Here is a 27651-nt window from a genome sequence, read left to right as displayed (position 1 = left end):
ACCTCTGCAAGCAAGTCAGATGGAACGGTAGAACGTTTTCAAGGTGCTATAAACGAGATAGCTCATTGCCTAAAAATAGAAAGAAAAGTCAATGACACCATTGACTTTGTGCTATTAGCACCATAGAATACAACAAAAAACCCTGTCGAAATTATTTATTCAACCCCCAGTGAACATGAAATAAAAATTAGGGAAAAAATACAAAAAGCTGAACAAAAAACCCTATACCCTAGACCCTAGGAAACAAATTATCACCACTGTTTCGAGGAAACCATTGAGGCAGACCTGGGGACAACGGTATTAAAAAAGGGGAGATTGGTCCATAATGACAACCTAAGATAGATTACGAAACATTATTATTAACAATTTTCCCTTTCTTCCTTTCAGGCTAAACCACGATGCCATATTCCTCCTGACAGTACTGACCACAAACGCGACTTTCCGACAAAGTGATTATTCACACGCTGAATACATACCGGTAACCGACGGAGGCGTAACTAACTGGGGTATGTATAGATACCAGAAGTACTTTCCGACGTCGAAAAAATTTGTACACTGGTAGACAAAATTAAAATACATCATAGACAGGGTCGTAGTATTAATATTTTAGGATCCGCACTATAAGTAATAGCATGAACTTCAGACTTCAGACAGAACAAATAAAATGCAGACAATTGCAGTTGAATCAAGCTGAAAATAACCAAATAGACTCAGAAACAAAATTCAAAAGCAATTTGATCTTCTGTCACAGAAAGTAAATTCCTTTAGCAAGTCAGACAAGATGGACTCCGACCACCTATACGACACAGTTCTTGCGAAAAATAGGGCAGTAATAACTGAATTGATAAACTTAGCTACATCCATAATATTAGAAAAGTAAATTTGTTGAGTCCGGTTATTTAAGATTACATTGATGTGAGAAAGAAAACGAATAAACACCTTACAAATGTCAGTGTGGCTGATGTGCTTGCGGTATCTAAAGTAAAAATACTTCAAAATATTAACCTTTTGTATTTTCTAGTTAAGTTCCCAAAACATGAATCACATGGACGGACGACTGACGAACTCTACGCACTTATTTTGTTTTACCAGGCATTTTAAATATTTATTCTCAATACCCCATATTATTTTTGATACGACGTAGCTTACGCCGGCATAAATGGTTTCTGAACATCACACGCCTTTTCCTCGGCCCAAGTCCTTCCGCTTGCGCTGCGTAGGAAGCCCAGCAATCTGCATGACCCGTCCGAATTCTCTTGCTTTTATTGTTCATAGATTTCAGCGTTCATACAGACGGACGGACAGACAGACATGTCCAGATCGACTCTGCTAGTGATCCTGTTAAAGAGTATATAGGCGCTACAGATTTTCGCGGATTGTGGGCGTTAGAGTGGGCGTGGCACCCCGCTGTAAAAAAATTGCGCTGCTTAGAAAGCCAAGGAATCGACATGCCACGTCCGACTACTGATCCCGAGATGTCAGCGTTCATATAGACGGACGAACAGACGGGCATGGGTAGCTCGAGTCGTTTATTGATCATGATCAAGAAAATGTTTACTTTATAGGGCCGAAAAAGCATCCTTCTACTTTTAACATACTTTCCGACGAATCTAGTTATCCCTTTACTCTGCGAGTTACGGGTATATATTGTCAATTCGAAATTGATAGATATAGATTATATTGAAAAGTTTTTCTTTTTTTATCAAGATTTACCATCAAGAAAGCATCGCTTACGATAATTTAAACTTGACCTATAAAATGTGTTTGATGCAATCACCTTAGCAAAAAATAATTTTTTTAATTTAACAATTTTTAACAATGAAATTGTTAAAAAAAAAAAGCACGAAAAAAAGACTGTAATTATCGGGGACTTAATGGCTATCATTGTATTCAAAATCGAACTACATAAAAAACTTTTAATAATTTATACAAAAGTACCCAATAATAAACAAGGAAAAACGCTATAGTCGAGCGCCTCGACCATCAGATACCCGTTACTCAGTTTGAGGGAGAAAAATAAAAATGGAGATAAATAAGCATCAAATAAATATATTAAGCGCCACCTACCGGCTATTTTGGTATATGTTATGTGGGCGGAAGACAGTTTTAAGCGTTTTAGCCGTTTATAGGCGTTAGAGTGGGAGTGGAGAATATTTTGTTGGGTCAATCGAAAGGTTTTAATTAGACAATACATTTAAAAAAAAATTCTGACAACTATGGCCACCACAGTGCCAAATTTTTTTGGGTCAATTGATAGGTTTTGATGAGACAAATTCATTTCAGTTAAAATATTTTTTTTTTGTGGGGGTTAGAGTGAGCCTGGCACCCCGCACTTGCGCTGCGCAGGAACTCCAGGAATCTGCACGCCAAGTTTGACGGTTCTAGCTTTTATAGTTTTCGAGATCTCAGCGTTCATACGGACAGACAGAATAGGTCGACTCGGCTAGTGATCCTGATCAAGAATATACTTTATGGGGTCGGAAACTTTTCCTTCCACCCTTTTACTCTACGAGTAACGAGTATAAAAACGTATGCGAGATATATATGTTCGATCCGTTTTCCAAACCCATATATATCCATTTTAGAAAGGGGAGAGTATCCAACCCGTGAAACGGTTCTACCAAAGACCAATGTAATGTCTAAGATGAGTAACGACCATACGTTCGTTTTGCTATGTATATGCAGCTCATTTTTGGTTGGCGACGAAAATCTCGCTCTCTCCGCTCGCACAAAGTTGAGAGCGTAAAAATCAAAAAAAAAAGTGCACATGCTTGTGTGAGTAAACACAGCTTGTAAGCAAGTGCGTATGTTTGCGTACTTAATTGACGAAACGATTTTCGGCACGAAATCAATTCTGAACTATGAAACGAATTTTTTCAAAGCAATAAAAAGGGGGTGGCACAGGAAATGCACATGTTGAGTAAAATACATATTTAAAAAATATTTCCTTTTAAATTTATTATTAAACTATATAAAAAATATATTATTATTTATTTAATGATTATTTATTACTTAATTATTAAACTAAGATAAACATCATCATATTATAAAATATAATCAACAATTTTTCTCTTAAGTTAAAAAGAGCATATTGCAATTGTGATGGTGTTATATATTTTATATGACCTTCGAGTCGACTTTAAATGCTTTAATTATACACATTAAACATTTCCATGCTTCCCATTAAAGCTAGTTTTCAAAATATCGCTTTTTGATTTTATTTTTTCAATTTTAAATTGCTTATATCATTTTTGGTATGAGTTATATATGTACTTATGTATTTATTTTATATATATATTTTTTTTATTATTTAAGCGAAAGTAAGGTTTTTCATTAGTGACTTCAAGTAATGAGGTACATTTTCTGTTGTTACCTCCTTGATCATACACTACAACCCTTACTTTAAACCCAATATTTACAAATAAGGCTTTTTAAGCATTCCCCTTTTATGTTTGTTTCAGGTACGAAATAATTTAATATAAATTTCCATTTTTTTAAAATGCCCCGTATAACAAATAAGCAAATGTGGTACGCGGTCGTTTATACCCAAGGCAAACAGAAAAAAGTGGTGGATGCTCCTTTCCGCAAAATTTTAAACGCACTAGAAGATAGTGGTTAATCTGACGCCGTCATTATACACAGTGAAGAGTCACTGACATACACCATTGAAAGAAAAGACATGCGGGTAAATTGCTTTGCAAATCAAATAGTAATTGAAGAATCACTGCATCCAACAGCCAAAAACTGTACTTTATTTCAAAATAAAATGATATATATTATTAAGTTTAGGGACAAGGACTCTCTACTACATTTCCATTGCAAACTTCTTGTTCTCGCATTTATTCAACACCCTTTGATTAAAGAATTTTCTGTTTAGATATTCAAAGTCTCTTGTATTTGACGTAACCGACAAATCAGAGCAAAATAGCTGTGACTGAGCACAATAGAGCACATCGTGCCGTTCAAGAAAACGTTAAACAAATTCTTTTAGCCTACTTCTTTACACGTCGATGTTTTTCTACAGACGGAAAATATTTGTTTTTGCTTTGGAATAAGCATTGCAAATTATTCACCTCTGCAAGCAAGTCAGATGGAACGGTAGAACGTTTTCAAGGTGCTATAAACGAGATAGCTCATTGCCTAAAAATAGAAAGAAAAGTCAATGACACCATTGACTTTGTGCTATTAGCACCATAGAATACAACAAAAAACCCTGTCGAAATTATTTATTCAACCCCCAGTGAACATGAAATAAAAATTAGGGAAAAAATACAAAAAGCTGAACAAAAAACCCTATACCCTAGACCCTAGGAAACAAATTATCACCACTGTTTCGAGGAAACCATTGAGGCAGACCTGGGGACAACGGTATTAAAAAAGGGGAGATTGGTCCATAATGACAACCTAAGATAGATTACGAAACATTATTATTAACAATTTTCCCTTTCTTCCTTTCAGGCTAAACCACGATGCCATATTCCTCCTGACAGTACTGACCACAAACGCGACTTTCCGACAAAGTGATTATTCACACGCTGAATACATACCGGTAACCGACGGAGGCGTAACTAACTGGGGTATGTATAGATACCAGAAGTACTTTCCGACGTCGAAAAAATTTGTACACTGGTAGACAAAATTAAAATACATCATAGACAGGGTCGTAGTATTAATATTTTAGGATCCGCACTATAAGTAATAGCATGAACTTCAGACTTCAGACAGAACAAATAAAATGCAGACAATTGCAGTTGAATCAAGCTGAAAATAACCAAATAGACTCAGAAACAAAATTCAAAAGCAATTTGATCTTCTGTCACAGAAAGTAAATTCCTTTAGCAAGTCAGACAAGATGGACTCCGACCACCTATACGACACAGTTCTTGCGAAAAATAGGGCAGTAATAACTGAATTGATAAACTTAGCTACATCCATAATATTAGAAAAGTAAATTTGTTGAGTCCGGTTATTTAAGATTACATTGATGTGAGAAAGAAAACGAATAAACACCTTACAAATGTCAGTGTGGCTGATGTGCTTGCGGTATCTAAAGTAAAAATACTTCAAAATATTAACCTTTTGTATTTTCTAGTTAAGTTCCCAAAACATGAATCACATGGACGGACGACTGACGAACTCTACGCACTTATTTTGTTTTACCAGGCATTTTAAATATTTATTCTCAATACCCCATATTATTTTTGATACGACGTAGCTTACGCCGGCATAAATGGTTTCTGAACATCACACGCCTTTTCCTCGGCCCAAGTCCTTCCGCTTGCGCTGCGTAGGAAGCCCAGCAATCTGCATGACCCGTCCGAATTCTCTTGCTTTTATTGTTCATAGATTTCAGCGTTCATACAGACGGACGGACAGACAGACATGTCCAGATCGACTCTGCTAGTGATCCTGTTAAAGAGTATATAGGCGCTACAGATTTTCGCGGATTGTGGGCGTTAGAGTGGGCGTGGCACCCCGCTGTAAAAAAATTGCGCTGCTTAGAAAGCCAAGGAATCGACATGCCACGTCCGACTACTGATCCCGAGATGTCAGCGTTCATATAGACGGACGAACAGACGGGCATGGGTAGCTAGAGTCGTTTATTGATCATGATCAAGAAAATGTTTACTTTATAGGGCCGAAAAAGCATCCTTCTACTTTTAACATACTTTCCGACGAATCTAGTTATCCCTTTACTCTGCGAGTTACGGGTATATATTGTCAATTCGAAATTGATAGATATAGATTATATTGAAAAGTTTTTCTTTTTTATCAAGATTTACCATCAAGAAAGCATCGCTTACGATAATTTAAACTTGACCTATAAAATGTGTTTGATGCAATCACCTTAGCAAAAAATAATTTTTTTAATTCAACAATTTTTAACAATGAAATTGTTAAAAAAAAAAGCACGAAAAAAAGACTGTAATTATCGGGGACTTAATGGCTATCATTGTATTCAAAATCGAACTACATAAAAAACTTTTAATAATTTATACAAAAGTACCCAATAATAAACAAGGAAAAACGCTATAGTCGAGCGCCTCGACCATCAGATACCCGTTACTCAGTTTGAGGGAGAAAAATAAAAATGGAGATAAATAAGCATCAAATAAATATATTAAGCGCCACCTACCGGCTATTTTGGTATATGTTATGTGGGCGGAAGACAGTTTTAAGCGTTTTAGCCGTTTATAGGCGTTAGAGTGGGAGTGGAGAATATTTTGTTGGGTCAATCGAAAGGTTTTAATTAGACAATACATTTAAAAAAAAATTCTGACAACTATGGCCACCACAGTGCCAAATTTTTTTGGGTCAATTGATAGGTTTTGATGAGACAAATTCATTTCAGTTAAAATATTTTTTTTTTGTGGGGGTTAGAGTGAGCCTGGCACCCCGCACTTGCGCTGCGCAGGAACTCCAGGAATCTGCACGCCAAGTTTGACGGTTCTAGCTTTTATAGTTTTCGAGATCTCAGCGTTCATACGGACAGACAGAATAGGTCGACTCGGCTAGTGATCCTGATCAAGAATATACTTTATGGGGTCGGAAACTTTTCCTTCCACCCTTTTACTCTACGAGTAACGAGTATAAAAACGTATGCGAGATATATATGTTCGATCCGTTTTCCAAACCCATATATATCCATTTTAGAAAGGGGAGAGTATCCAACCCGTGAAACGGTTCTACCAAAGACCAATGTAATGTCTAAGATGAGTAACGACCATACGTTCGTTTTGCTATGTATATGCAGCTCATTTTTGGTTGGCGACGAAAATCTCGCTCTCTCCGCTCGCACAAAGTTGAGAGCGTAAAAATCAAAAAAGAGAGTGCACATGCTTGTGTGAGTAAACACAGCTTGTAAGCAAGTGCGTATGTTTGCGTACTTAATTGACGAAACGATTTTCGGCACGAAATCAATTCTGAACTATGAAACGAATTTTTTCAAAGCAATAAAAAGGGGGTGGCACAGGAAATGCACATGTTGAGTAAAATACATATTTAAAAAATATTTCCTTTTAAATTTATTATTAAACTATATAAAAAATATATTATTATTTATTTAATGATTATTTATTACTTAATTATTAAACTAAGATAAACATCATCATATTATAAAATATAATCAACAATTTTTCTCTTAAGTTAAAAAGAGCATATTGCAATTGTGATGGTGTTATATATTTTATATGACCTTCGAGTCGACTTTAAATGCTTTAATTATACACATTAAACATTTCCATGCTTCCCATTAAAGCTAGTTTTCAAAATATCGCTTTTTGATTTTATTTTTTCAATTTTAAATTGCTTATATCATTTTTGGTATGAGTTATATATGTACTTATGTATTTATTTTATATATATATTTTTTTTATTATTTAAGCGAAAGTAAGGTTTTTCATTAGTGACTTCAAGTAATGAGGTACATTTTCTGTTGTTACCTCCTTGATCATACACTACAACCCTTACTTTAAACCCAATATTTACAAATAAGGCTTTTTAAGCATTCCCCTTTTATGTTTGTTTCAGGTACGAAATAATTTAATATAAATTTCCATTTTTTTAAAATGCCCCGTATAACAAATACGCAAATGTGGCTTTGCATTTTATTTGATATGTACGTATTATGTACATATTTACAGTTAATGGAAATAACCCATTTTTGTTTTTCTTTGAAAATAAAATTTGGTTGAATGGTTTTGTGCCATTACAAATTTTGTTATATTTAGGTAGTATATCTTAATTATGTAATATTTTTAATAGCATTTTTATTATTTTAACATTTCTAATTATTTAATGTATTTAATAGTACGTATATTTAATATATTACCATTTTTAAATATTTAAAGTATTTACTAGTATAATTAATATTATAACTGTTTTAGGTATTAAAAAGCATATTAATATATTAACTATTTAAATTATTTAATAATGTTGAAAAATTTTACAATTTACATTTTCAGTCTTTCAAATTAAAATAACATTTCGTTAAATGATGTTATGCCATTTAATTTTGATTTAATAATGACTTTTGTTACCCCTTTTCATTAATAATTTAAATAGTTAATATAGAAATACATACATAAATGTTATTATTATAATTTTGCGTATTCTAAATCAAAATATGAAATAAAAGAAATACAAAAATAATCAACCTGGTCAAAAGGCCGGCTGAAGCGAAATATGAACAATAACAATGCGCGAGAATACATGTGCAAATTAAATTATTGCTTAATGAATTTTTTTAAAAAATATATTTTTTTATTGATAATTCTTATTCACTAGTTTACACAAATTTTCTTAGTGCCGAACTTAATTTTCACTGCTCGCGATATTCTGGTTGGTCAACCGATCAATTCGGATTCAAAAACGGACTGCCTGACTTTGGTTCAATAATCCATAATCAAACCTCGGCTTAAGAGATTTATCACAAAAATTTGATTAAGAGAATCATCCAAGAGAGTCGAAGAATTGGATGATGTTGTCAATTAAATTTGAAATTGCAATTCTGCAGAATTGAGATTCTGCCGGAAATCGATGTTTACTTGGCGGACTTGGGTCTCCCGTTTTAAGGCTCTGGTGTTTACAATATCGGCATTTAGTAATAAGGTAAAACAAGAATCTTCTGGGTTTAATGTGCAATAGTTGTTAAATAATTCGGTCTTAAAATTAGACATTACATTAAACTTATTTTTACATTTTGCGACATGATTATTGATTAACAATTTTCCATCACTGTACGAAATGGTTCTTAAGTTGTAAACTTCACAACGATCAATAATTATAGGGTATTAATATATATAATAATAAGATCTTGGTGCAAAGAGATTTTAAATTCAGATATATCCAATAGATCAGTAATAATAGCAGGTTTTTTGTTAATGTTTATAAATTTCCTGTATGTCATCATTGTTTAGAATTTTTGTGCTGAAAGCATGTATTTTTGCTAATGTAATTGTGTCCATTAAATTCATAAGATCGTAAGTCAGAAAACAAAGGCGGTATTTTCTGAGTGGAATTTCTTGGTCTTTAAAGGCGGTTCTAAAGTTGTCAGAAAGAGTTTTTATTTCTTTAAATATTTTGGAATTAATAACGAATTGATCGTTATTGTTTTTTATCAAATCATCAATTTTATTTTGAACTGTTATGAAATCATCATGATCTGGTGTTCCTGCTATCCATTTCCAGATTGTGCCTAATTCATTAATGCCTCTTTTTGACCTAGTGGGTAATATTTGAGAAATAAGCATTTTTAGATTTTTAAATCGTTTTTTGTCGTTTTGATCGTTTTGATTTTATTAAATAATTTATCATATGGTCGTTGATTGATCATAGAGTGAATTGATAAGTTGTATTTCTGTGCTGCTCTAATTACTATTTCGGAATAATCAACTAAGTTGAGTTCATCTTTAATGTAGCGTGCAATTTCTGTTTAAGTAGAGTGTGCCCTTTCAATTTGTCCGTTGAAAGTACTATATCGAGGATTACTTTGTGCAAAAGATTTAAATTGGGATGAAGAAAAACTTGGTTCGTTATCTATCATCAAGGTTTTGGCTAATGGGAATTGTTGTAGAATCTCTGAAACTTTGTTTTCTATATTTAATTTATTTGGGATTTCTTTTACGACTAAAAATTTTGAATATGAATCTATACAAGTGATGAACATAAGATTTTGGGCGTAATAAATGTCAATATGCAAACTTTCACCTTTTCTATCCGGAATAGGTGCTTGACCGATAGGAATTTGCACTGGATGTCTGTAATATTTGTTCTGATTGCAGATTGTGCAATTCTTAACAAACTCCTTTAGTTTTTGATATAAGTTAGGCCAATAATATAGCCTGTTAATTTGTTTATAATTTTCATCAAGCCCTCTGTGTGCTCGACAATGTGTTTCTGTTATTATAAGCGTCTTAAGCGTTTTCTACATCTTAGACAAATAGTAATAAAAATTTATAAAATTATCTTTTTGAATTATATAAAGGTCTTCTAAGCCACAATGAATTCCGATTGTTATATTTGGTGGAATGTATTTCTTTAAGAGAGTTATTAAATTTTCCGGAGTGTCTATTATTCTCTATTATATGTCTAGTATTTCCGAACACGTTAATCGACTCATATATTGTATACCTCCCCGTTGCTATTAGCAATTGTTGCTTAAACTGCTTTAAGGGTTTTCGGGTTTCTTGTATAACATTCTCAAAACTACTTTCTGCTGAATGCTGAGGGTTTTGATCTGAGACCGACTCGATACTATCCTAGATAATGCATCTGCAATAACATTTGTTGCTTCTGGTTTATAAATAATTTTTGGAGAATAACTTTCAATGAAATAATATCATCTTTTCATTTCGATATTAGGGTTCTTTTGAGAAATTGAAAATGAAAGAGGTTAATGATTTGTGTAGATTTCGATGTTGTTAACTCCATATAAATAATTTCGTAAATTTTTAAAAGCCCAAACTATAGCTAAAAGTTCCTTCTTATTAGTAGCATTTAATTGTGTTTTTGTGAGGGTTTTTGATATAACAGTAATTGGTTTTCCTTCCTGAGAAAGAACCACACCAATATCCAAATCTGACGCATCGGTGGTTAAAATAAATTTTTTATTATAATCGGGTTGAACTAACTCTACTTGTGCGAATAAATTATTTTTGAGCTCGTTGAAAGCTCTTACAGCTGGCTCATCCAACTGTATAGAAGTTTTGCGGGATGCCTTTTTTGATACTTTGCCATTTTGGCCTTCTATTTCGTTAATGGTTTAGCAATTTTGGCGTAATTTTGAACAAATTTTCTGTAATATCCAGTAAGGCCTAGGAAGCTTCTAAGCTCTCGAATATTTTTAGGGATTCGATATTTTACGATTGTGGAAATTTTTTCGGGATCGGTTTTGATTACATTGTGAGAAACAACGTAACCGAGAAAGTTTGTTTCCAATTTGAAGAACTTTGATTTTTCAATTGAAATTTTCATGTTTGCGTTCAGCAAAATGTTAGTTATAACAATTACATCTTTATAATGCTGTTCAATTGTTTTTGAGAAAATAATAATGTCATCCATATAGACATGACACGTTTTTCCAACTTGTTTTCTCAAAAAATCATCCATCGCTCTTTGGAATATTCTAGGGGCGTTTGTTAACCCAAATGGCATGCATTTCCATTATTTATTGAGAATGAGGTTTTTTGAATGTCTGTTTCATTCATGAGAATTTGGTGGAATCCTGATTCCGCATCAATTGTAGAAAAGTATTTAGCCTTCCCGAGGTTTGACAAAATTACGGAAGTATCCTGCGTTGGATATCTATCCGGTATGGTGTTTTTGTTAAGTTTCTTATAATCTATTACTAGTCTAAGTTTGGGAGTTCCATCTTCGTTAAACCCTTTTTTGGTACGACTAATACTGGGGAATTATAAGGGCTACTGCTTGGCCTTATAATTTCTTCTTTAAGCATTCTGGCGATTTCAGAATTTACAAAATCTGAGGCTGATAGAGCATTAGGGTATTGCTTACTATAAATAACCCTATCGTTTTCCGTATTTATTTCACCGCATATGTCAGTCCTAAAAGGAATGTGCATATTTATTTTGGAATCTTCTTTTTTAATAATATTTAATGTTTTGTCCTCCAAATCTGAATTCTGTATATTTTTAATTTTTTGGTTGTCGGATACTTTTACGACGGCGCGTTCAGGATTTTCGAATCCCAAACTTTTATTTTTGTCGGCTAATTCAACGACGGCGTGTTCAGGAATTTTAAATCCCAAACTTTTATTTTTGTCGGATAATTCAACGACGGCGTGTTCAGGATTTATGTTTCCAAAACCAGAGTCACTTTGATTTCCCTTTTCAGATTCGGGTCTGATTTTAGGCTTTTGATCAAAATATTTTTTTATTATGAATTCTTTTAACGGAAGAATGGTGTTTTCTTCTGTCAAAGAATGTGTGCTTAAATTATTACCGTTATCATAATTTAATTTTCCTCCTTTCCATTATACTTTATTACCCTTTTTGCTGTATCAATTATTCGATTTTTTTCAATAGGTTGTAGCCAACAAGTAAATCTGAGTCTAGCCCATCTATTTCAGAAAAAAGTATACCGTATATCGAAAATAGTTATAATACATATGATAAAACTTAATTATTGAATATCCATTCACTGCGGATACTCTTTTATATATTGGTAGTTCATTTTTGTTCTTATAAATTTCTGTTTTAATATAACATAAAGTTGCCCCTGTATCAATTAATATCTTTAATTTTTTATTTATATTATTATCTTATTAGGTAGGGTAGTCCTACTCCTGATGTTGCCCTAAAAAATGGTCCTCTTCAATGTTGTTCAACCTCATAGTCTTGTTAGCCGGTTGGTTAACAGTTCCTGTTAGTACTCTTTTATTTTGAGGTTGTTCCTGTTTTGTGTTTCGATTTTTTTAGTTTGAATGCATTTATTTTGATAATTATTATATCCCTGATTATTACTGCTATGGGGTCTATTTGGCATCTGGATTGATTTATCAACATCCATTGGCTCTGGCTTACTTTGTTGTCTAAAAGAAATCCATTGATTTTGTTGGTCATTATTAAATCTTCCCTGACTCCAGGTATTGTTTCTATATTGATTAAAATTGTTATAATTATTTCTGTTTTGATTATTTGCTTGATTAAACCTTAAGTTATTAGTATATCTTTGATTAGTATTATTATTGTTATATTATCTTGGTTTATTATTTGAGTTTTGTTGCACATATAAGTTTGACTCATTAGTATTGCGTTGTGATGATATAAAATTGTTCGCGAATTGGGCCTTTAAATTGTTGCTATCAAGTTCTTGTTCTATTACCATTGCGTTCGGTAAATCGGGTGGATTCATTAAAAATATTACATCTGAGATATGGCCGTTAAGGCCAGTTATCTTCTTCGCCTTTAAATTCTCGAACCGACCTAATGATTTCATAAGAAGTATCGCACCTTACGTTGGATCAACAGCTTCCACCTTGAATTCATCAACCTTCCTTACATTGTGATTTAATTGTGTCTTTAAACTCGCGATTTCATTTCTTAAAGGACTCAATTCATTATTAACTATTTGTGCTATTAAATCGCTTACATTAACCATATAGCTGCTAAAAGCCACTCTTCCACCTTGTTTGTTTTTATTTAATAATTTTTTGAACTGAATTCTTATATATATAAAACTATTAGTTTTTGAGAGTGATAGTTTTTTTTTTATTATTTTTTTATGAGCAGTGTGTTTCGTTACGGTCACTAATTTAAGGATTGTTGTAAACAAAGGGGGATTATTGCATTTATTGTTTTCCCCCCTTAGCTTTTTTCACGATGTAAACACTTCTTATCGTGTCATCGGTTAGGTTTTTAAGCTGCGCGAATTCCCCTTTAGTTTTCGTAAACTGTTTTGTTTTAAAACTTATTTCAAGAATTTTTTTAAATAGCACCGCCTCACGTTGGGCGCCAAATAAATTATTGCTTAGTGAATTTTTTTAAAAAATATATTTTTTTATTGATAATTCTTATTTACTAGTTTACACAATTTACCTTAGTGTCGAACTTAATTTTCACTGCTCTCGATATTCTGGTTGACCACCGATCAATTGGGATTTAAAAACGGACTGCCTGATTTTGGTTCAATAATCCATAATCAAACCTCGGCTTATGTATCACAAAAATTTGATAAAGGGAATTATCCAAGAGAGTCGAAGAATTGGATAATGAAAATTGTCAATTAAAGTTTAAATTGCAATTCTGCAGAATTGAGATTCTGCCGGAAATCGATGTTTACGGGAATCGATTGGAGGCTTTGTTTAAAGAATGGAAAAAAACTCTTGGCTCAAAGTTGTTTATAAATTGGGCAAGGGCCCCTAAGTAATGTGTCATATAACTTGCACACACCCAATCGTGTTCTGTCGCTCTCTGGCTTTTGAGCAAGAGAGCCTGGAGCCAGCTCTAGAGCCAGCACCAAAAAATCGTGCGCAAAAAAATCGTATGGCGATATTTATCTTCATATTCTAAAGTCTTTGGTTCTACTTATGGAATTAAAAAACAATTTTTCTAAATTACATCTCAGCGATCTTGCCTTTGTCTTCATCGATATTGCCTTTGCCTGCAGCGATATTCCCATTGCTTTTGTTTAAGATTCTGCATTTCCCCTTGCCATTACTACGAGGGCAGTGCTTAGATCTAACATTTTTTTTAAGTCAAAGACTTTTTATAAAATTATTTTGCAAGCTACACCCAGAAAATTTTTTTTAAAAATTTTGGCAGCACTTTTTAGGTCACAAACAGCATATTATTTTAGGTATTTAAAATATTTAACAGCTTAAAACGTTTTAAATCTGTTATATATTGATTTTGGACCCAACCAAATAAAAATTGCATTGTTCGTCATTATTTTAAAGGGAATTATTTTATAAAAAACAAGAAAGGAAGTTAACTTCGGCAAGCCGAAGTTTGTATACCCTTGTAGTTATAAGAAATAATCAACTTTAGTGACACCATGTGATATTTTTAAGGATTGTTGCTGACTTCAGTGATATTAAAAGGAAAAATTTTTCGATACGTTTTTTTACAATCATTTTTTTTTATATCTTTATGTTGTTAGAGTAGTCCGATTTTTATTTAATTGAATTCGAAATTCTTAAAAATATAAAAAATGATATTCCCAATATAAGATAATATGTCAAAAAGACCCAAACCTATAATTTGTTTCATATTATTTTCCCACCAATTTTCCGATCGTTCCTACGACAGCTATATGATATAGTCTTCCGATTTTGATCAAATTTAGTTCGAAATTTAAAACTATTTAAAAAATATTATTTCCAAACTTAGAAGGTTATATGTTAAAAAGCACCAAAGATATAAGATTTTCATATTTTCCAGGTCATTTTGGGATCGTTTCTATGCCAGCTATATGAAGGTTTATATGATAAAAAACACCGAAGATATAATTTTTTAAAAAATTTTTCTCGATAGTTCCTATGGGAGCCATAAGATATAGTTGTCTGATTCGGCTGGTTCCGACTTATATACTACCTGCAAAAGAAAGAAAACTTTTGGGAATGTTTCAGCCCGATATCTTAAAAACTGAGAGACTAGTTTGCGTAGAAACGGACGGAAAAACGGACGGACAGACGGACGGACATGGCTAGATTGACTCGTCTAGTGACGCTGATCAAGAATATATATATTTTTTGGGGTCGGAAACGTCTCCTTCACTGAGTTCCAAACTTCTGACTGAAATCATTATAACCTCTGCAAGGGTATGTAACTACATTAAAGATTTTAGGCTACAGGTGCCCTAGAAATGGGGTATTTTTTAAATATAGTTAAATGTTTACCCATGATAGTAATACAAATATTTATTTTATATTTTTTTTATATTTAATTCAAATAAGTTTATTTTAGTCAAAAGTTTTTGGCAAACAATTAACATAAATCCTTGACTATTTTAAAAATATTATTGTATTGAAAAATATTTCAGAAGGTCTATAAAATTTGCTTATTACAAAAGAAAACCGAATTAAATTCTTTGACATTTCGGGTATTTTTTTTTTTTGGGTAAACGGATGTTTTTGCACTACGCAAGTTTATTTCAGGCCACGCCCAAACGCGGAGATGTCGTCACCAAAATGTGCGCGAATGCGCAAGAAATTTATATATATAAGCAGCGAAGCGATATTGTATTATGCCACCTACTCGCTATTTCAATGTAATAGTAATGTGAGCGGCAGACAGGTTTAAACGTTTTGGACATTTGTAGGCGTTAGAGTGGTCGTGGCTAACGATAGGTATTGACGAGACCAATACATTTCAGTAAAAATGTTGTTCCTAGCATTAAATACACAGAGTGGGCGTTGCACCCTGCTGAAGCAAACTTACGCTGCGGAGGAAGCCCAGGATTCTGCATGCCAAGTCTGACTCTTATAGCTTTTATAGTTTCCGAGATCTTAGCGTTCATACGGACAGATGGACAGCTTGTGATCCTGATCAGAATATATATTTTTATAGGGTCAAAATGCGTCTTTCTGCCTATTACATAGTTTCCGACGAGTCTAGCCAAAAGTTTTTTTAATATCACTTTTTTTTTAACTTTAAACTTTATATTTCTTCAGATGCTTAAACTTTTAATGTATATCACACACACCAAATTCTGATTTGGCCATTTGCATGACATTTCTGCAATGTCCAAGTTTCGAAGAAAAACAAGTTGGCGGCGAAAAAGCATGGGTGCAGCTTGCCGGATCTTGTCTACCAAGTGTATGTGCATGACCCTCGCAGTGAAGCCTAAGCTAGCATAGCTATAACCTAAAGAATATAACTGTCTCTCCGCTGGCGCTGTTGGCAGCGCAGCTGCATGACGTAGTTCTCCTTAGCTCCTGCGCGGTGATTGTAAAATCAGAAACACTTGAGGGGTTGAGACGGCAGTTTTGATGCCTCAAATATTAAATATAGGAACACCTCAAGCAAATCGATGGAGTTATTATATTTTAGAAATTTGGATCTTGAAGGAAATCATTTTATTTAAATGGCGACAGTGATAAAAGTCTAAGACCAGGCAGTCTTGAACATATAAGTGGATAGATAGAAGGAATAGCGCACTAAATGATTTGTATTACTAAATACTCAGTTGACACTTTAAGACAACAGGCGACGACACTTAACATGGGTTAGTGACGCAAGAAAGTTTTGAGTCTACAATAGAACAAGAATGAAAAAAAAAAGAGAATGATTTACCAGATTTAACCATTCCTACTGTATTAACAATGCCAAAAACAAAGGAAAATACCGACGACGTAGACCTAGACTCAATGACTTAAAGATGACACCATTGCCCAGGTGCCATACCTTAGGCATATATAAAATGCAATACCCGAATTCAGTGGCCAAAAATTAAATCTACAAAGATTTCTCACATCTGTCAATTTGGTTGTCTTGCCCAAAGGCCATTTCAACGCCACGCTCTTAAAGTAATTAAGTCGAAAACTCTCAGGATTAAACTCTATAGGCGAAAACTCTATTACGGCAATGTTGTAAAGCATCCGATGTAATAAAGACTAAAATTGCTCTAACAGTGCATATAGGGAAAACTGCTGAAAAGTTTGCCTCTGAAATTGACATCCTCCGGAAAATACTAGAAGGAAAACACGCTGATAACAAGCCTGAAAGTATTTTTCGAATCTTGTAACTTTCCCAGTGTAGCAGAGAAAAGACAGGAAACCATAGCCCGAGGTACCGATAACGGAGGCGCAATTTTTATGGTAAATTTACAGACTAAAAATGTCCGTCAAATAAAAAAAAATGCTTGAACAACGCTGGAAAACCAGTAAATACCTATAAGATAGAAGGAAACGTATAACAAGCAGTTCACACTATCACTGTGGACGGCAGTCCACGTAGTGAAGAAGTGCACTAGGAGAATGTGCGAAGGCGACTAATATATATTTAAAAACAAATGAAGGTTACGAGTAATCGGTATTCCAAAAAAAGTTAATTTTGTTTGTCAGTAAGTCCGCTTGTCCCAAAATTCTGTTAAGCAAAATGCTTATGTTAAACCTAAAAATCTGTAGCGCCCACAATCCGCAAAAGTTTTGTTTCTAGCAAAAAGCTGTAGGAGATTCATTCTTTTGGGAATTATGGGCGTTAGAGTGCAATATGGCGAAACAAGCTCTTATAGTTCCAAGATCACATACCTTTTAAAACAATTTGTCCGAAGTATTCTGAAAATTTCATATTTAAAAAATACATTTGTTCAAATTAAAAATTGCACCACTAAATGTTTACGACATAGTAAAAACAAACAAAAATGAAAACAATACATGCTTAAAAAAAAAAACTTAATAAATTAAACATGGACATTTCGGAACTGGAACCGAAACGGTAAGAAAGTCTCCCATTACCAAAACTAGACGATCATGCTTAGAGTTGATGTCAAGATTCTATTGAATAGGACTCAAAGAAAACTTTCGGAGAATGTCTCTCATAGTCTCACGGGATTATCTTATGACTTAAAAATAGCGTCAAAATTCTTTCAAAGAATGATGACATTTGCATTTGCAGGTATCGAAACTTCACAGGCATTCAAAAAAATGGATGACCTTATTTTCATCGGCTACTCAGCATATGATAAAAACCTTACATAGACAACCTTATACTGCTCCAAATAAAGTGCTCAATTTTTCAGACTTGAATTATCTTTACTTTGACTCAAGTGTCCTTACGAAGATATTCTACAAGACAACAAAATAATGATGGTAAGGTGTAATAGAGAAATACCGAGTTCGAACGGACGCAGATAGGGCTAGGAGATTTGTTGCATTCTGCAATTATTAGCTGTATTAGAACATTATATTCTGAAGTAAAATCATCCAGACCTACATATCACTTGACAAATCTGGATAGGACATTGGCTTTTATACTCCTTTCTGTTTTAATACTAAACCCTCTATAGCCATGATTATGGTCCATATGAGCAGGTATATGGTAGAACAACAAACTTGCCAATACTATTTAATAAAGTATATATAATAGATCCAACATATAACTTGGATAATTATGTTAAAGAATCTAAGTTTACTTAGAGGGAAGTTTAGTTTTTAATAAAGTTAGCAAGAACCCAGGAGGTAATTTTTAAAAAGTACTCTTTGTTTTATTCAAATCACCTAACTCTAGATATATGTTTAAAGATTCACAGGGAATACTACATTCTAATCAAAAGATCGTGATTTACGGAGTCAAATGCTTTACTAAAGTGAATGTAATTGATATATATTTAAAGATTACTCTTAAGTCCCTTTATCGCAAATGATATTAGTTTTAATAGGTTAGTGGCTGTTGATATACGATTCATAAATCTGCGTCGACACGGAGATAAAACTATACAGGTACTGCATGTGGGGAGTAAATAGCTTTGGGATGCGTGGCAATTTATAAATACTTCTATAGTTGCTTGCTTCCACTTTGCTACTCTTTTTGTAAAGAGAAATTACAATCTATTCATCCCACATATTGGGCAGATTTCAAAGATAAGGTAAATAATTTGAGATGGAGTTTACATAAGGCCTTCGTGAAATAATAAAGTACGCAGCCAGAAGTTCTATTATGACCAGGGCATGACACGTTGATGATCAGCAAGCAAAGAGCTGTTATTTAAGGTGGGACAGAATAATAATTTCGACTTAGACACAGTGTAAGAATAAGGCTATGATGAAGGGGTAAAGTAGAATACGTCGCTAGACATATAAATAAAATAGATTGAGAACCACTATCCTTAAATAAAGTCTGGACTTTTTTTCTTTGTTATGTCAAGTTTATTGTAATAATACATTTATTCAATTATTTTGATCTTGTGAACATGATTTTGTATATATTGAAATACATTTTCTGGCTCCGTCCTAGCGAGTTGCATACCAGACGCATGCGCACGTTGCCGATGTTAAATGGGGATTACAAAATGTAAAGTGTTTACCATAGCTTGTAGTGTTCAGATTATGTCCACCTTGATTCATATATATATATATATATTGTTATTAGAAGGTATTGAAAGTGTTGAACGATTATCTGTCTTTTTAAGTGGTCGATGAATTTGTCAATTTCTTCATAAAATTTCATTTTATTAATCTGGTTTTCTTGTAGCTCTGTACACATCTAGCCTCAACTTTAAAATTAATTATATCAAATTATTTTCGTGTTTTGTTGGAAATTTTTAAAAACGTCAAAATGTTGTATGCATTGGTTAAAGCACAAACTCCGCCCCTAAGTTGTGTTTGACAATAGGGGGCAATGATCAATGTGAAGAACATTTTCCTTTTGAAAATAATACCACTACATGAAAAAAATCATAAAAAATAGAAAAATAAGAAAAATATAAAAAAAGTAAACAACACAACTTTTTTAATTTAATCATATTCTCAATCTATAAAAATAATGAAAATAACCTACATCTACATCTTCCTCGATATTCGTCTTTGAAAAGAATACTTTATTGGAATTACATTCATCGGAAAACCTTTCTCATTAGTTTTTAAGTATAAATTGTCCAACTCTTTCTCATCATCGTCGTATTTTGTAATTTTATTAAAACCACGTTTTACTTTTCTACTGTCTTTTACATTAAGTGTCTTTTTTTATTTTCCCTAACAAGGGTAAGGGTACGGTAATGGGTTAAAAAGTTTTCTCCAATTGTAAGTTTGTCTAAATTTGGACTTATTGAACCTAGCTTTGGTTAACTCAGATAAAATATTCATCGTGGTATAATTTACAAACTTTATTATTTTATTTAAAAATGTGTATTTAGTGTAAAATTCCTTAAGGATAATCGGCCTATTTTTAAATTCAAATTATCATTTCTTTTACGAGTATTAAATTTTCCATCAACCCTCTGATTGATGATATCATCCTGAAGAGAGGTGTACCTCTCCGGCATGTAAAGGATTTTTTTCTCCAACTCGAGAGAGGTTCTCCAACCGTTGTGGTTTTGTGCTCCGCTTTGAGGATCGGAAATCTTACATTTTCAGGCACCCTTGTTTTCGATATGGGTGTCTTTTTATTAACTTTTTTGAACTTTGATAACAATGTTCATTTGGTTTTCCCAGTTCATGATTCTTGATAATCTTTTAAAACTTTGTACAGTGGTTTTAGTATCGCAGTTACCTTGATTATTAAAGCTCTTGTCCACTAGACGACGTTCGATGGGAAATAAAAACTTGCACTGTGAATTTCAACGCGTGCGCGTTCACTTTTTATACTAAACAGATCTAACACATACACGTATACATACAATTAAATATACCGGTTATAACTTCACATCTTTAACGAAAGAAAGAAGAAAAGCGAGGCACAGGTCCACAGTTGTACGTATCAAAGTCTTGAACTCTATCGTAATTGTATTCTATATCTCAAGTATTTCACAACTTTTCTAGGTGGCTATTAGATTTCGAAAGCTCTCGAAATAATGTTTTTTATTTTTATTATATGCAATCGAATGTGTACCACTTGATTGTGATTTATCTAGGTTTACAGTACCACACTCCCGACTTTTTGGTTTTTCTGGGAGTAGATATCTCATAAATACAGATCTAAGATGAGGGACATATTTCTTAGCAAAACGTATTAATTGTCTTTGCAATTGCTGCACTACCTACATTAATTTCATGAGGTATTTGACATTTTTCTTAGAACCCATTGATTGACGAATTGATTTACGCGCAACTTTAATTGCATTCATAATGTTTAATGGTTTTTATTTTTTTAATGTCTTAGTAGCAGCATTATTACAGTCAACAGGTTTGTTTTCTATCCCGGAACATGGGCTTCAAACGGTAATGTATTGATTAGCTTATCGAGACGACCACCACCGTGTTTACAATTAAAAATACGACTGAAGCGATTTTAAAAACGTTTCCCGATTTTATTGATGTTTAATCATCACAGCTTTCTTATTGAATGAAGTACATTAGATTGAAAGATGCGTTTAATAAACCAAACACAAAAAATTGTAGTCAGAAGTATTAAGGATGAAAACGAGAAAAATCTACCGCCACGACTAAGTGTCCTTTTACCGAACGCAATAAGAGCTCTAATAGTCGGGCCTTCCAATTGCGGTTAAACTAGTATAATGTTATGTTTAATAGAAAGTCCCAATGGACTAAAATTAGAAAACTTTAATATATTTTCAAAAAGTTTATATCAACTTAAATATGAGTACTTGGAGAAATTAATGAAACCGATAAAAGCAATGGGATATCAAACATTCTCCCATAATGGCAGTGTACTGGATACCGGTGAAGGCCAAAATTATTCCATTATGATATTCGATGACGTAGCTTGTGAAAAACAATGCAACATAAGATCTTATTTTTGTATGCGTCGACATAAAAATATCAACACATAGTCATATACCGAATCATTTGATTCGTGACAATGCCTACTTTATTATAATGTTTAACAAGATGATTTAAATATGCGGAATATATATCGGAATCAAATTATGACAAAGCATATATAAGAAATGAAGTATGAAACATTTGTACAGATTTGTCAAAAGTGTTGGGAGGATAACCGGCGTTTCTTTTTGATAGTCAAGGATGATGCAATACAAAATGGAAGGTAAAGAAAAGGATTTGATCAATTTATTATAATTTATGGAGTGATATCAATAAAAGCTGGGTTAAATACCTACAGTCCCACAGTTAATCATTAGATTTTAATATGTTTAGGTCATTTACATTATCTTTGCATGGAAATAGTTTCAATATATATACAAACTTTTTTTGAATAGGCCCTATGAATGCGCACCTATTGACTTTAATATGTATAATTCGACTCCATATATTGACGAAAAAAAATCTATTTCACATCGGTGACAATGTTATTACGATTCCTACTGGATCTTACGATTAGAATGACATCACATTCGATAAACTAAAACATTTAATCAAACGATGAAATTCAAATTACTTTCCAAAATCAAGACTTGTACGTGCTTCCTCACGAAAGTTACCTTAATTTTCAAGGAATTAGTAGAAAAGATTCATCGAATGGATAATGTTACAATTTTTTTTTTTTTAATAATTGTATGGCTTTCTTTTTGGATGAAATTAAGTACGAAATAAATGGATGTGAGATTGATAGAACAAGAAATTATAAAAAATTTTTGTATCTCTGGATAATCTTCAAAGTCAAAATCTATGAAAATTTCAAAATTTCTGGACCATTACAAAAAATTGTTAGGATTTGCTGACGATTATAAAAAAGTTTGTTAAATTGTAAACACGAACTAGTGTTGATGCTAACTAAGAATGTTGGCGATGTGCTTGAACAAACCAGAAATGAACAATCTTTTAAACTGGAAATGACGAATATAACCTACGATATTATTAAAAGTGGTGTAAATCTACCAATCGCATTCCGGAGTTGGAATTCATTGGAGCATGGCAGCCAACACAGGTGGAATGTGAATTTATTGGCTAACCGCGGACTAGCACAACGAGTTGTTTAAAGTTAGGAAAATAAAGAAAGAAACTGTTTCAATTGATGTTCAAGGTTTCTTTGAAAATAATAATAATCTATATATATAAAAGAAAGTCGTGTTAGTTACACCACTTTTAACTCAAGAACGGCAGAACAGATTTGGCTGAAAATTGGTAGGGAGGTAGCTTAGAGCCAGGAGACGGACATAGGATACTTTTTACCTGACTTGACATGAAACGTCAGTCACTATAAAACGTGGTATAACAAAAAAGGATCAGACTTGGAATAACAAAACTCAAATGACAGCTATGTAATTGACGTAAAATGACAGCTATGTAGTGACGTATGGATGACAATTTGATATTTGTAAGAAATCAATATTAAAACTATTTCTATTAAATAAATAATTAACAAGTGGATTGAAGTGAAGTGAAGATTAATTAATAATGCCGCCACCAAGACGATCGAATCTTTCCCGACAAAGCCGTAATGCAAGCAGAATACAAAATACTGCAAATGAAAGGACTGAAGAAGAACAAGAAATTGCACGTGAACAGCGCCGCAATAGTATGGCTCGACTTCGTGCTTCTCAATCACGAGAGCAAAGTGAAGCAGCCCGTGAAACAGCTCGGTTGGCAATGCAGAATCGTCGAGCGAACAACAGAAGTCAACAAATAGATAATTTGCGACGCAGAACAAGATATTTAGCTGATTTAATTACAGCTTGCATCCTAGCGTTTGCATTGGGCAAATGGACGTTGTTTGCGAGTATTGTGGTGCATTAAAGTTTTCCGGAGAAACGCCTCGATTATGCTGCGTTAATGGTAAAGTGAAATTGCCAGTGTTGACTCCGCCACATGAGCCATTGTATTGATTGCTTTACGGCGAAACACAAGAATCACGCCACTTTCTTGCAAATACTCGAAAATACAATAGTTGTTTCCAAATGACGTTATTTGGGGCAGACATTATCGAAGAAGGAGGTTTTAATCCGACATTTAAGGTATTTATTTTTGTACTTACATAGAATGTAGTTAAGGAATAACTTAGTTTATCTATTGGTATGTATTATACTACTCTCCTACAGAAAAAGTGTTTATAACCCAGTTAATACTGTCTGGTTTTTATTTTGTAGATACAAGGACAGATTCACCATCGAATTGGATCATTACTATCTTTCGAAGATACACAGAATAAATTTTTACAAATATATTTCATGGGCAACATGGAAAAACAACTTGATCGACTTGATCGGGATCAATGCAGGAATGAAGCGAGCCATTCTTCAAGACTTGCAGTGTCTGCTTCATGAACATCATGCGTTGGTCGGAACAAAGTTCGCCGGGTCAGCTAGTATAATTCTAAAGGAACTTGATATTGTGTTCGAAAAATATCCTGACTTCAATAATAGTTTTTTGATAGAACCACCATATGATTTTACTTTGCTATATACAAAATCTAGAAAGGCTGCAATTTGGTTAACCAATAAAAACCACAACATTTTTGGAACGATGGAGAAAATAATTTTCCACAAACTCGAACATTTTTGATGATAATTACAAACGGAAAATTGATTACTTGTAAGGGTGCTCAAAAGAAGCGATTTCTAGAGAATTTTTTCTGGAAATGTCAGCTTACCGAAAAAGTTAGCTGTCCGACATTAAACAGGTTTAAAGGAACCCGGTTTCTATATTGTCAAACACATCTTAGGGGCCGGGGCTTGTGCTTTAAACAATGCATAGAATATTTTGACATTTTTTAAAAGTACCACCAAAACACGAAAATAATTTTATATACTTCATTTAAAAGTTGAGGCTAGATGTGTAAAGACCTACAAGAAAACCAGATTAATAAAATGAAATGAGGAAATTGACCAATTCATCGAGCAATTTGAAGGACAGATAATCGTTCAGCATTTTCAATACCTTCTAATAACAAAAACTATATTTATGAATCAAGGTGGACATGATCTGAAAACAACAAACTATGGTGAACACTTTACATTTTGTAATCCTCATTTAACATCAGCAAGGGCGCATGCGTCTTCTATACAACTCGCCAGAACAGAGTCCGAAAATTTATTTCCAAATATAAAAAATCATGTTCACACGACCAAAATAATTGAATAAATGTATTATTATGCCTCAAAATAAACTTGTGACTTTTTATTTCGAGTTTAAATTATAGGTTTACTTATGCGTTGTACCCTTATGGGAACGTGTCAGAGATAGGTAGTCAGTACGCGTATCCCTTTTATTGCGGCCCACTGATCTTCTTAATGAGCGTGCCCCTCGGACTTGGGCGTGTGTCCCTTTTATTGCGGCCAGGTAATAGACAAGACCCATACTCGGGTCTCTGGCTGAAATCTTTATTAAATCTTTGACAATTTACCAGTAAAACTTTCTGGGGCGAAAACGAAGTAATGGGTATACCCTTGTACGCTTGTAAATAACATTATTTAATTATTTCTAAATTTCGAATAAAATTTTACCAAAATCGGACGACTTTATCATATAGCTCCCATAGGAACAATCGGAAAATTGGTGAAAAATTTTACCAAAATCGAAGGACTATAGCATATATCTTTTATAGGACAGATCGCAAAACTGGTGGGAATATCATTTCTTATATTTTTAAGAATTTCAAATTGAATTTAATAAAAATCGGACGATCAAATCAAAGAAACGTTCAGAGAAATAATGAATCAATTCTTTAAATATCTCTGAAGCTAGCAACAATCATCAAAAATTTCTCATGGTGTTACTAACGTGGATTATTTCTTATAACTTTAAGGGTATACAAATTTCGGATTGCCGAAGTTAACTTTTTTTTTTTGTTTTGAGTAAAAATAAGAGGAACTCTAGAAGTTAGAGCGCGATGAAGTAGGGTGATTCCGGCTGATCCGATTTAAGGAAATCAAAAAGTATTTTAATCTGTAAGTCCGTGGCTATGGCCCATAGTAAACGATTTGAAGAATATTGAAAAGTAAAGTTTTCACACGACTATAAAAAAGGACTTGACCTTTTTCAATTATTTTACTACCGACCCTAGCCACACATGTGCTAAACATACCCCATAAATTTCAAAGCGATGGGTCAAGTCGTTTTTTAGATATCTTGATAGCCAGATGAAAAAAAGTGGTTTCAAGAAAAGCGTGTTTGAAAGTTGAAGTAAGAATAGCGCCAGTGTCGGAACGCATTCTTTTCCTATCGAAAAGCCAGTATAATTACAATGTCTAGATAAGTTTTAGATATTATTTATGCAGTAAAAATTTTTTTTTTTCGACCCAAACACGGGACGACACCTTTATGGGACAATTAGTATAATAATGGTCCCCAAAATAAGCATAATCAAAAAATTATCTAAATTTAATAAGTTTATAAGACATAAAAATGTTCATAAGAGTCTAATTAACTGCCACTATCGCTCTTGAGATGTGTTTCACAATGTGGAAGCCCGTTTTCCTTACAACCTATTTATTGTCGGAAAGCCCATTTCTTCGATACTGATGAGCTGACCTGGGTTGTCCTTGGATTTTTTTTGAAATGCCGTTGTAATATCTTTGTATGGTTATTAGGCCAACAAGGAAGACTATTTTCAAAAAATGGTTCATCCGGTTAATCTCAGAAAAAATACTAAAAAAATTAAATTTTAAAGTACAACATTTAAACAATGTTTTAATAATTTTCATTAAAAAAAAGTAACACTCTTTTTACGAGAACGATTTAAAGATTTGAATGCTGTTTTTCAATATTCGTCCGATTGACAGGAAATGTCAACACAACATTTTTAAAATATTGTGCATTATTAAAAATCAAGAAAGAAAGTTAATTTCGGCAAGCCGAAGTTGTATACCCTTGCAGTTATAAAAAAATAAACTACTTTAGTAACTCTTGTTGAAATTTTAATGGATTGTTGCTGACCTCAGTGATATTAAAAAAATAATTATTTCATCCTTTTTTTTCAGACCATTTTTTCACATCTATATGTTTGAGTAGTCCGATTTTTATTAAATTGAATTCCAAATTCTTAAAAATTATAAAAAATTATTATTTGAAATTCAGAACTAATTAAAAAAATGCTATTTCCAAGCTTAGAAGGTTGTATGTTGAAAAACACCACAGATATAATAATAATTTCATCTTTTTCGACTAAATTTCCGATCGATATATTCGTCCGATTTTGATAAAATTTAAATCGAAATTCAAAACAAAATAAAAATGGTTATTTCCAACCGTAGGATGTTATATGTTAAAAAAAAACCGAAGATATAATTTGTTTCATATTATTTTTCCACCAATTTTTGATCGTTCCTACAATAGCTATAAGATATAGTCGTCCGATTTTGATAAAATTTAATTCGAAATTCAAAACAAAACAAAAAATGCTATTTGCCAAGGTAAGAGGTTATACGTTAAAAAACACCGAAGATATAATTGTTATACCCTTGCAGAGGGTATAATGATTTTAGTCAGAAGTTTGCAACGCAGTCAAGGAGACGTTTCCGACCCCATAAAGTATATTTTCTAGCCATGTCCGTCTGTCCGTCCATTTCTACGCAAGCTTCGGACAACTGACAGACTAGTTTGCGTAGAATCGGACGCATAGACGGACGGAAAGACTGACATGGTTAGATCGACTCGTCTAGTGACGCTGATCAAGA

At 33.1% G+C, this 27651-nt stretch overlaps 1 protein-coding gene and 1 long non-coding RNA gene across 19 annotated transcripts in view; one reads left to right on the top strand and one right to left on the bottom strand.

Annotated features, from left to right (window-relative positions):
* Positions 1-20731, bottom strand: part of LOC127012038 (uncharacterized) — a 100024-nt gene extending 79293 nt beyond the window's left edge. For 3 of the 9 annotated variants that reach the window (XR_007765462.1, XM_050890157.1, XM_050890158.1), the window contains exon 1: positions 16934-17293. Coding sequence is in view for 3 of the 9 variants with exons in the window: in XM_050890157.1 (XP_050746114.1) it covers positions 16934-16967 (34 nt within the window). In the remaining 6 variants the exon portion in view is untranslated. The other 6 variants (XR_007765464.1, XR_007765466.1, XR_007765468.1 and 3 more) reach the window with 5 other exon arrangements.
* LOC122817994 (uncharacterized) overlaps positions 1-27651 on the top strand; it is a 271976-nt gene that overhangs the window by 208176 nt on the left and 36149 nt on the right. For 7 of the 10 annotated variants that reach the window (XR_007765475.1, XR_007765473.1, XR_007765474.1 and 4 more), the window contains 2 exons: positions 388-506; positions 4459-4577. This is a non-coding gene — a long non-coding RNA (uncharacterized LOC122817994). The remainder of the gene's footprint in view (positions 1-387; positions 507-4458; positions 4578-27651) is intronic. The other 3 variants (XR_007765481.1, XR_007765480.1, XR_007765482.1) reach the window with 2 other exon arrangements.

This window comes from Drosophila biarmipes, unplaced genomic scaffold (genome assembly GCF_025231255.1).
Source record: "Drosophila biarmipes strain raj3 unplaced genomic scaffold, RU_DBia_V1.1 ptg000017l, whole genome shotgun sequence".
NCBI lineage: Eukaryota > Metazoa > Arthropoda > Insecta > Diptera > Drosophilidae > Drosophila > Drosophila biarmipes.
The sequence above is the reverse complement of the archived record's forward strand: the minus strand, read 5'-3'. Positions and strand labels throughout refer to the sequence as shown.